The 12,581-nt window shown below is 37.9% G+C and overlaps 1 protein-coding gene across 4 annotated transcripts in view; it reads right to left on the bottom strand.

The window, feature by feature from the left end:
- Window positions 1-5,460: 5,460 nt before the first annotated feature.
- The window catches only part of LOC121383163 (kinesin-like protein KIF14), a 95,138-nt gene continuing 88,017 nt past the window's right edge, over window positions 5,461-12,581 (bottom strand). For 3 of the 4 annotated variants that reach the window (XM_041512991.1, XM_041512990.1, XM_041512992.1), the window contains exons 31-32: window positions 6,814-6,973; window positions 5,461-5,865 (exon numbers count right to left, since the gene is read on the bottom strand). In XM_041512991.1, the coding sequence (XP_041368925.1) occupies window positions 5,558-5,865; window positions 6,814-6,973 (468 nt within the window). In that variant the 3' untranslated portion in view covers window positions 5,461-5,557. The remainder of the gene's footprint in view (window positions 5,866-6,813; window positions 6,974-12,581) is intronic. The other variant, XM_041512993.1, reaches the window with a different exon arrangement.

Here is a 12,581-nt window from a genome sequence, read left to right as displayed (position 1 = left end):
GTATTGGGGGGGGGGGGGGGGGGCACCTGGCAGCCAAGCAAACAATGATATTGAGTACACCACTGATCACCCCTAATTTTGCCGGGATTGGGGCATCCCCCCCTTTCCCCCACGCCACTGTTTCTGTAGTGGCTTCAAATGATCTCTAAAATACGTTCACATTTCATGGCTCTGCAATACTGACGTAAAACACGATTTTGCTGCCGAAATTATCCATGAAGAAAAGTTACTTTGAGCAAACCCAGCGAAAAACCACCTCAAGGGCAGGTTTAAACAAGCAATACAATTGTAACCCAGTGTTAAACAAGGATTACTGAAAACCAGACATGTGAAATGCACAGTAAACATGACCCAGAGTTTAACCTAGGTTTAAACCATATGTTTCCAAAACCCAACGATAACCTAGACATATGAAATCGGCCCTATAGGTTTTGTGTCTGCTCTGAGCACATCAAGGTCCTTTTAGTAAAGTAATGTTAAAACAGCTGGTAAAGAGTTGTACTTACTCGGATTCAGATTGGCATTTCGAGTTTTTTTAGGTGAAATGTTTTAAGGTTATCATGTTTGTACTAAATTTGGGCTGCTTTATTTGGGGTATACGTATTTTAGGCACATCCTTCATTGCCTCAGCGTTGATGCAGTCTAAAGCCCTGTTCAAACAACAGCAAACAGAAGCTATGTGGTCCCGCTTCCATTTTCCTGCTCAAGTCCCTGCAGCTCAGATGGGACATAGACGTCGACATCAAAAAGATTAATATCAATGTGAAATTCAAATACCCCTTTCCAGGGGATGTAGTCACTTTATTTATTAGTAGTAATCGAAGGGAGACGGTGGTGTGGTTAAGCCATCGGACATGAGGCTGGTAGGTACTGGATTCGCATCCCGGTACCGGCTCCCACCCAGAGCGAGTTTTAACAACTCAGTGGTTAGGTGTAAGACCACTACACCGTCACGGTAGTACACCCTTTTCTCTCTCACTAAGTCACTGTTGTGTAGACAGCTCAGATAGCCGAGGTGTGCCCAGAACAGCGTGCTTGAACCTTAATTGGATACAAGTATGAAAATAAGTTGAAATAAAATAAAATGAACATGTTGACGATACGTGTGTGAAAGTGACAGAATAAATGTGTTAAAATTGAACTTCGAATTATGTCATCAATTCTACTACAATACAGATTAGTAATCTACAATCGCTATATTCAGTAATAGCACAATATAGTTTTTGTTAAAGTCATTTGTGATTGTTTGGTTATTTATTTAATTAGAAATTATCCAATTATAAGAAGCCAGTCGTCTCAATATACCAGTCGTGGTGCAATGGTTAGAACGAGAAATCGTGCAATGGGCCCACCGACGGGTTGTGAAACCCTGCACAACCAATACATGTACCATCTTTGATTTCATTGGGAAAGACTCGATTCATTCTTCTGACAAATATGTTTTGAGTTATGACCGTGGGAAAATTTCAGTTGGATGCTGTGGATGGACATCTTGGGATTTCTGTGACTGCAGCCTCAAACAACATTGAAACCCTGCTTAACCAATGTACCACCCTTGATTTAGTGGGGGGGGGGGGGGGGGGGGGGGGGGGGAAACAAGTCATTCATCCCTCTGGACTAAATCATTTCTAATTTAGACCATTCACCTACTTGCTATGGGCAGCTATCAAGGGATTTGGCGACCATTTTGAAACAGGGTAATCCCCAAGTTATGCCGGGTTTATGAATATTTTGCCTACTTAATGACATTTGAATTCTACATGTCTTACTTCTTAAATGAACATTTAAGTACCAAGTGTATACTAGTCGTAGGGCAGACTCTGGACTGTTGTCAAGTGGCAGAAGACATTTCGTCGCGTGAGAGCTAAAAGGTCGCAAGTGACAGATACGACCTAAACCGTCTGTTTTGCATATTCGGAATCGCCATCCCCGATTACATATTGTCACAAAAAATCGTAGCTGTCCCTAATAGCATCACTTATACAGAAGGATTTAAATGGTTGTAAGTGAATTAGATACCAATTTGCACGAAAATAGACGTAACTGACACATACGACTTTCCTCCGATTTGCTTGCTGTCCATTATGTGAACACGACTGGTCGTGTGTGGTAGATACACCCTTTTTAAATACAGTTCGTTATATAATTATGTCCGACATAGGTCGTATGTGCCAAATACGACACATGTATTCTTTGTTATCGGCATGTGATAGAAATTACAAATGCGAAGTACAATAGAGCATACATTATGTCAATATTTTTATGTGCTGAATCCTAAAAATAATGAAGACTTTTGTCGTTGTGAGAGCCCGGTCTATTTAAGAAAAACTTTTGGTACTGAATGCACCGAACCATTTGGCAACAGATATATATATGTATATATAAATAGGAATTGCAGTAACATTAATGTTTGTATGGTTTGCTATTTTATGTGCACCATAATTACAATAATAAACATGGTCTGGTGGATTTTCTTGAAAAACAAATATCTATTTTGAAATGTTTTTTTAACTGAAGCAGTTTCCAACATGTAATTTATATCTGTAGATACAATTTTATTTCATATGTGGCATATACGACCAAAGTTCAAGCATAATCACACTGATTTTGGATGTACATGTATTTAATTATATGTTACGGTGATCAAGTTCCACCTTTCAGCTAACTTTGAAGATCTACATGATTGCCTAATGTAGGCATTATGGATTAACAATATTGCACATACAAACGTCATTGTAAGTTATCCAGGGCAAAGTCCAGTAACCAAAGACAGTGTAATCAGACGTAAGGTTAAAAGGTGTTGAATGTGGCCTCAACATAAACGATAGCAAGATCTATGAACTTTGATTAACTTTACAGTTAACAAATATTTGCAACAGAATATCTCTGTCCCGAGTCAGACCCCCGATCCTATCGGAGGCCGGACTCTGGATAGGCGTGTTCGAAACCCTAGTGGTATATGTACTATGGACACGTTAAACCAGTTACTAAGCTAAGCTAAGCAACAGGACCTGAACATGATATATAGCATACACAACAGAACTTGGCACATCAATGACAACAGGACCTGAACATAACATAGCAAAAAGCTGAACATGAGAAAATAATCACCATAGAAAATTAACGTGACATAGCACCTAGAGCACATTGATTAATTAATCATCGGCTATTGGATGTCAAACATTTGGTAAATATGACTCAGTCCTCAGAGGAAACCCGCTACATTTTTCCTAATGCAGAAAGGTATCTTTTATATGCACTTTCCCAGACAGGACAGTGCATACCACGGCCTTTATCCAGTCACTTGCGACAGAACCTGAACATGACATAGCACTCACAACAGAACCTGAGCATAATAGAGAACTCACAACAAAACCTGAACATGACGTGGCACACATAACAGAACCTGAACGTGACATAGTACACACAACAGAACCCGAAGAACATGACAACACATATACAACATACCATGATCATAACATAGCACACAAGAGAACTTGAACATGACATATCACTCTCAACAGACGCAGAAAAAATAATTTAGCACACACACACAACAGAAACCGGAGGATTGATCACTTAACACTCAACAAAAGGCGGAGAGAACACTGCACATAACATAGTCTGGAGATATCACTGAACACGCATCATACATAACCTGGAAAGATCTCTGAACACAGTAGAACCCGAAGAGATCACTGAACACAGTAGAACCTGGAGAGATCACTGAACACACAACAGAACCTGGAAAGATCACTGGACTCAAAACAGAACCTGGAGAGACCACCGAACAAACAATAGAACCGGGAGAGATCACTGAACACACAACAGAACCTGGAGATATCACTGAACACACATCATAACCTGGATAGATAACTAAACGCACAATAGAACCTGGAGAGATCACTTGACACACAACAGAACCTGGAGAGATCACTGAACACACAATATAACCTGGAGAGATCACTGGACACACAACAGAACCTGGAGAGATCACCAAATACACAACAAAACCAGGAGTGTGCACTGAACACACAACAGAACCTGGAGAGTACACCCAACGCACAGCAGAAGCTATAGGGTTTACTGTTCACTCAATATAACCTGGAAAGAATCCTGCATACTCAACAGTACACACCCTCACTGGAAATGTAAACCCTAGATCCTTTAAATGAGCTTCACTTGAACCCACTGTATCCCAAACCAATAAGCTGCTAAACATAGTTTCTTCATTAAAGGATACCAGTTTCAGTTTGCTTAACTATTCTAGTTTATCTGTTGCACTAGCTGATAAACCAGATATTCTTGAAACTAGTGAAGTACACCCTGAGGCAACAGAACCAGGAACTATCTGCAAAAGGAATCCCATGGCACAAAGAACACGGAAAGAACACTGCACACAACATGACATCAGCTTTTTTGATGACTCAACAGGAATGAATACTTGCCTAGAAAATGAGGTTTTGTATGGACAAGTCGTCTGATTCTGATGCACCATCATCAAACAACATGGAGCACTACCACCAGTGTTTCTGCCAGATAGAAATTTTTGGGTATGGCTCTATAGAATTGAATGCAACCACAGTCAACAGAGAGAAAGAAAATGAGTTAAGTTTAGGGTTAGGATTAAGAAAATCATACAGTAATGATAAGAGTAATTAATTTTATCAAAAAGTTAACTTAAAAAATAAATTCTGCAAATATATTTGGGTATGGTACCATAACCATTTTACCCTCTGGCAGACAAAATCAGGGGTGGATAAAAGAAAACAAGGATTTCACAAGTCAGAGTAGTTTTTTTCGCATTATTATTTTGTTCAATTGGTGATTTTATTTATCGTATTATTATTAATAAAAGTTAAATAACTTTTTTTCACGTAATATTTTAAGCAGTGATTTTATTAATACTACTTCTACTTGTATTCCTTTTTGAATGTTTGCTTCTAAATATTTTCTATTTACAAGCTTTCTCCTTTTAAAACATAAATATGTGATTTGTAAAACTGAAATGTTTTAGAAGTGATGGTTCTTTCAGAATAAATATTTAAATTTACTTGATATACTGTTGGTCGTAAATGACGCATTTAATTTAATCATGAATAATTGACATAACTACAACTATTTAAGCAAATAACTAAAACACCTAATATGCTATAAATGCCGCAAATATACAAAGAAATCGTAAATATGTTCAGCTTTCAGTGTCATTAAAACAAATTCGACATCTTAACTACTGATTAAGAAAAACTGTTTTCCTTCATTATCTCGTTTTTAAAAAAAATGCATTTTTATGCACTTATGTTCTTCTGGCTCTCACGCGACGATTTGATTGTGTCCCGATTCTTCTCCACTGTCCTCTCTTTCCCCTCCCCCAACCCCTCCAACATGCTGGACTAGGTACAGCCCTGGTTTGAAGCAGTAGGCTTGAGAATTCTCTAGACTAAGCACAACACAAAATAGTTCACCTATATGTTTATTAAATAACGTTTCGCAACAAGCATAACATATAATACAAGCAATTTCCAGTGGTTGACAATGATCTGTTTTTACGTGAATTCTAGTTCTTGAGAAGCTCTCCTCTACATGAATTACTGGCGAGTCTTTTGTCCCTGTCTGTGGGACCGAGCCATTTCTCCACATAGTGAATGAGAGACGAGGTTGAGGTGTCCACTTCCTGTATGGCATAGTCGAGATGCTCCATCTGGGAGGTGGACAGTATGGACAGGTCTGAGAAGTCCGAGTCCTCACTGCAACCACTGGTTATGTGTCGCACGACCTCGCTCAGAGACGACTGCAGGAAGCGGTTGGACGTCTTCTGGATCAGTTCCGCGTACCGGTTGATGCTTTCGACGTCTCCTCCTTCTCCTGTAATAATATATTAAAAAATACATTGAAGTTGGCTCACTCCAGGGGAATGTTCTTATCAGACCATTCCTTGTTTTAACTAGGATGTTGTTATGGGGATGGGAGGAGAGGGGGGACTGCAGGATTTTTTAAGGGAGTGGTGCTGTGTAAAAGATAAATAAAAAGGCACCTTTATAATATTCCAAAACACACTAACATACATATTATATAGTGGTAATCTTCCTTCAGAATTAACCAGCCAGCTAAGAGATTACACCTTTATAATATTCCAAAACACACTGACATACGTACTATACAGTGCTAATCTCCCTTCAGAAGCAACCAGCCAGCTAACAGATTACAACTTTTGTACTAAAATGACTTTGGGGTCCTGTGAAATGAAGTTTAATGACACCCAGACATGAAAAATGAATCAGCTACTGGTTGTCAAACTTGAGCATACAAATAAATGATTGAATGAATGGCACTTTGAAGGATGAGGTAAGGGTTGTCATTTCCCTCCCCACATATTCACATCTGAGTTGATAAAGATTCTTGTTTTCCAAATCCAGTGATCAAGAATGTACAGCAGGGTCAGTGGTACAGCAGTATGAGAAGCTCAAGTACCGTGTTCTCCGTCAGCCAGAAAAGGGTGGGGTTTTACTGTAGCAGAGGTGTTCATCTGAGGTGCCATGGATCATGACATCAATTCAACTGGCTTTTTTTCTTCCCATCCCAAGCAATGCCTCACAACTGGCACAACAAAGGCTGTGGTAAGTGTTGTCCCGTATATCAGTTTTACAAATTAAATGCTGCACAGAGACTGAGCATGGGATAGACGTATCTGAACCATTTTTGGATGGAGGCATGTTAATAAAATCACCTAGCCTAAATGCTGACATTTGGTGGTAGGAGAATAATCTCTCTATATCTCTCTCTATACTGGAACTATAACTTGAGAATTCTGACCTGGCTTTGCGTGGAGCACGGGCTCTGCTGAGTGGATGAGAAGATTACTGTTTTCTACAAGACTATCTACGTGACCGAGCAGCGCCCTCGAGCGGCAGTAACTCAGGTAGTAGTATTGGAACGGCCTTGAACTTTCCCGCAGACAAACATCAACCTCCACCTGTCATAGAAGTAGTACATGAAGCGTGAAGAAGCTTAGCGATATAAATAGATAACAATACTAGTAGAGTACATGAAGCGTGAAGAAGCTTAGCGATATAAATAGATAAAAATACAAGTAGAGTACATGAAGCGTGAAGAAGCTTAGCGATATAAATAGATAACAATACTAGTAGAGTACATGATGCGTGAAGAAGCTTAGCGATATAAATAGATAACAATACTAGTAGAGTACATGAAGCAGCTTAGTGATATAAATAGATAACAATACTAGTAGAGTACATGAAGCAGCTTAGCAATATAAATAGATAACAATACTAGTAGAGTACATGAAGCGTGAAGCTCGGCAATATAAATAGATAACAATACTAGTAGAGTACATGAAGCTTGAAGAAGCTTGGCGATATAAATAGATAACAATACTAGCAGAGTACATGAAGCTTGAAGATATAAATAGATAACAATACTAGTAGAGTACATGAAGCGTGAAGAAGCTTGGCGATATAAATAGATAACAATACTAGTAGAGTACATGAAGCGTGAAGAAGCTTGGCGATATAAATAGATAACAATACTAGTAGAGTACATGAAGCGTGAAGAAGCTTAGCGATATAAACACAATTAAACACTGCAGTTTTTAATTACATTTATGAAGTGGGTTATTGGCTTTTAAAGAATGGTAATGTAGGGTAAATAATAATAGGGTAGTTGGAACTTTCAACCAGTTATAATAGAAAGCTAGGGCAAATTTTTGGGGGCTCAGTCTTTTAGGGCTTTATGTGATGCATCGTCTGCTATAGAGCGGAAGGATACATAAGCAGAAGTTAGGCAAAGAGTCATGTGACGGGAGTTGTCCATCACTGAAAAAAATGTCAAAGAACAGGTGAAACAATTTTTGTTGCATTTTTAAGCCCACCACCTGCCTCAAGTCAAGCCACCATAGTTATATATTGTAATTTTGGAGAGAAATTAATATAAGTAAACTGGAATTTTGTTCGGATTTTCCCCCACCTGCAATAGTCCATTTTAGTATCATGGATATGTTTTGTACAATTATTTTATTACCACCTATTTGTCAGGTGGTGATGATATATTATGTGATGTTTTATGATGTATAATGTTTTATACGAGACCACCTACATGTATGTATAAGTTTTGATATGAGACACCTGACACCTATGATTTATTTACAAGTTGTCACGGGATATAATGTCAAATACGGGTGTCAGGTGGAATATTTCTTATTGTGACAATTTTCATATTTATGTCGTTTTAATAAAAACGGCCATTTCAAACAATCTGCTGTTACTGGTTGTTATTTCGATAGATTAAGAACTGAAACTTGCTGGTAATAATCCGCACTTCATAAAAATAGATAACAATACTAGTAGAGTACATGAAGCACGAAGAAGCTTAGTGATATAAATAGATAACAATACTAGTAGAGTACATGCAGCACGAAGAAGCTTAGCGATATAAATAGATAACAATACTAGTAGAGTACATGAAGCACGAAGAAGCTTGAAGATATAAATAGATAACAATACTAGTAGAGTACATGAAGCACGAAGAAGCTTAGGGATATGAATAGATAACAATACTAGTAGAGTACATGAAGCACGAAGAAGCTTAGTGAGACCTTGACGTTTAAGGGGAGCTCTCACTTTCACTCCCCTGAGACTACTTTTTCAAAAAGTAATTTTTAGCTCCCTTAGAATATCAATTTATATAGTACCAATATGATATGTTAAATGGCTTCCCATAACAGGACTTGAACTCAATGATGGCAATTGCCGTTGTTGAGATATAAATTGCCGTATGTCGGAAGCATCACCTCGGTAAAGCTCCTCAATAATGGTGTACAATATCTGTCAATATTTAACATTTGCACATTTGAAATATGTCTACATACAGAAAAATAACCTTTGAGTTACGTTTATTTGTTGCAAAAGTTACTTTATAAAATATTGCCATAGACAGTCAAAATTGACATCGGTGGGTCATTTCACCCATGGCAATTGTTTTTTAAATGTCGTGGGAGACAAATTCTTAAGTTCGAGACCTACCATAAATCTAAGTTGGAGGAGCAAGTAATCACACTGCTCATTTTTAATTCACATCGAGGTCTGCTTGGAGATTATGATACATAAATAGAAAGACTTAAATAGATATAAATAGATATAAATACATATAGTGTACATGAAGTATGAAGAAGCTTGGAATGAAATAACAAGAAATAATACATGAAGTGTGCAGATTAGCATGAAAACATGTATACCATGCAGAAGATTAGTTTGAATTTAGTAAGGTGTAAGTCCAGACAAACCTGTCTTATGTGACCACACAAGGAAGTAGACAAAAGCTACCACTTAAGACATGTAGCCACTGATTATTGGTTCCCACATATATAGTCTTTAAAACGTTTGTAGTTGTTTCTTTTATTGTCTGTATTAATTAAAGAATGTGTGCTCTATTGTAACTAAAAATCAACTTTCAACATGTTGCCTTCTTCAGAACTAATGAAATGTAATTAATTTAATTCAACAGTTTGGAATTGATTCTCTCACAAGTTTGTTTTGTTCTTAATCCATTTTACTACTTCATATGGTGCATTGCAGCTATTGCATGAGTACAAAAATCTACAAACGTGAAGCTTAGCCCACACAGAGGCAATTAGATGCACTCCAGAGTGGTACGTTCTTAACTGCTACGTGAGGACTTAATGGCTACTACTACCTGTGAAGATTGCTCATGTGTGTGTATTTGCTGCAACTTGTTGCTGTTGTTTTAAATAACCCTTTCATATAACAGGACACATTTACTGTGGCTGCTTAATACAGGTATCAGAGTGATTTGAGATCCAAGTTAGGTGGCTGTTGGCCGTTTTCTAGACTGCTTATTACGAGTGCATTTACACTGAAAATCATTTGGTAGTGAAACACGTGATTGACAGATGATTACAGGCAGCCGCCAGGAAGGGTTTGACTGTTCGTAATTAGTACTTGAAGCATGCTAGGCTCAGTGATAAATAAAGAGAAAACCTTATTCTAAATATAACGGACAAATGCCTAACATTAAATGTGTAAAAAATACTATGACGCAAACATTGGGATCCTATATTCATAGTTCTAATGAAGAAAATATTTTATTTAATGACGCACTCTGCACATTTTATTGACGGTTATATGGCGTCAGACATATGGTTAAAGACCACAGAGATATTGAGAGAGGAAACCTGCTGTCACCACTTCATGGGCTACTCTTTTCGATTAGCAGCAAGGGATCTTTTATATGCACCATCCCACAGACAGGATAGTACATACTAAGGCCTTTGTTAAACCAGTTGTGGAGCACTGGCTGGAACAAGAAATAGCCCAATGGGTTCACTGACGGGGATCGATCGTAGATCGACCACGCATCAAGCGAACGCTTCACCACTGGGCTATGTCCCAGCCCTTCTAATGAAGAATGCAGAAGCTCAGTGATAATAGAAACAGAAATATCAGTACCAGTATTACACTTCGGTGATAATAGAAACAGAAATACCAGTACCAGTATTACACTTCGGTGATAATAGAAACAGAAATATCAGTACCAGTATTACACTTCGGTGATAATAGAAACAGAAATACCAGTACCAGTATTACACTTCGGTGATAATAGAAACAGAAATGCCAGTACCAGTATTACACTTCGGTGATAACAGAAACAGAAATGCCAGTACCAGTATTACACTTCGGGGATAACAGAAACAGAAATGCCAGTACCAGTATTACACTTCAGTGATAATATCAACAGAAATATCAGTACCAGTATTACACTTCGGTGATAATATCAACAGAAATATCAGTACCAGTATTACACTTCGGTGATAATATCAACAGAAATACCAGTACCAGCATTACGCTTCGGTGATAATATAAACAGAAATACCGGTACCAGTATTACACTTCGGTGATAATAGAAACAGAAATGCCAGTACCAGTATTACACTTCGGTGATAACAGAAACAGAAATGCCAGTACCAGTATTACACTTCGGGGATAATATCAACAGAAATGCCAGTACCAGTATTACACTTCAGTGATAATATCAACAGAAATATCAGTACCAGTATTACACTTCGGTGATAATATCAACAGAAATATCAGTACCAGTATTACACTTCGGTGATAATATCAACAGAAATACCAGTACCAGCATTACGCTTCGGTGATAATATAAACAGAAATACCGGTACCAGCACTACACTTCGGGGATAATAGAAACAGAAATGCCGGTACCAGCATAACACTTCGGGGATAATAGAAACAGAAATGCCGGTACCAGCATTACACTTCAGTGATAATAGAAACAGAAATGCCGGTACCAGCATTACACTTCGGGGATAATAGAAACAGAAATGCCGGTACCAGCATTACACTTCGGTGATAATAGAAACAGAAATGCCGGTACCAGCATTACACTTCAGTGATAATAGAAACAGAAATACCAGTACCAGCATTACACTTCAGTGATAATAGAAACAGAAATACCAGTACCAGCATTACACTTCAGTGATAATAGAAACAGAAATGCCAGTACCAGGATTACACTTCAGTGATAATAGAAACAGAAATGCCAGTACCAGTATTACACTTCAGTGATAATAGAAACAGAAATGCCAGTACCAGGATTACACTTCAGTGATAATAGAAACAGAAATGCCAGTACCAGGATTACACTTCAGTGATAATAGAAACAGAAATGCCAGTACCAGTATTACACTTCGGTGATAATAGAAACAGAAATGCCAGTACCAGCATTACACTTCGGTGATAATATAAACAGAAATGCCAGTACCAGGATTACACTTCAGTGATAATATAAACAGAAATGCCAGTACCAGGATTACACTTCAGTGATAATAGAAACAGAAATACCAGTACCAGTATTACACTTCGGTGATAATAGAAACAGAAATGCCAGTACCAGTATTACACTTCGGTGATAATAGAAACAGAAATGCCAGTACCAGTATTACACTTCGGTGATAACAGAAACAGAAATGCCAGTACCAGTATTACACTTCGGGGATAATATCAACAGAAATGCCAGTACCAGTATTACACTTCAGTGATAATATCAACAGAAATATCAGTACCAGTATTACACTTCGGTGATAATATCAACAGAAATATCAGTACCAGTATTACACTTCGGTGATAATATCAACAGAAATACCAGTACCAGCATTACGCTTCGGTGATAATATAAACAGAAATACCGGTACCAGTATTACACTTCGGTGATAATAGAAACAGAAATGCCAGTACCAGTATTACACTTCGGTGATAACAGAAACAGAAATGCCAGTACCAGTATTACACTTCGGGGATAATATCAACAGAAATGCCAGTACCAGTATTACACTTCAGTGATAATATCAACAGAAATATCAGTACCAGTATTACACTTCGGTGATAATATCAACAGAAATATCAGTACCAGTATTACACTTCGGTGATAATATCAACAGAAATACCAGTACCAGCATTACGCTTCGGTGATAATATAAACAGAAATACCGGTACCAGCACTACACTTCGGGGATAATAGAAACAGAAATG

This window comes from Gigantopelta aegis, chromosome 10 (assembly GCF_016097555.1).
Source record: "Gigantopelta aegis isolate Gae_Host chromosome 10, Gae_host_genome, whole genome shotgun sequence".
Taxonomy (NCBI): Eukaryota; Metazoa; Mollusca; class Gastropoda; order Neomphalida; family Peltospiridae; genus Gigantopelta; species Gigantopelta aegis.
Note: the sequence above shows the minus strand (reverse complement) of the source record. Positions and strands in the feature narration are given on the sequence as shown.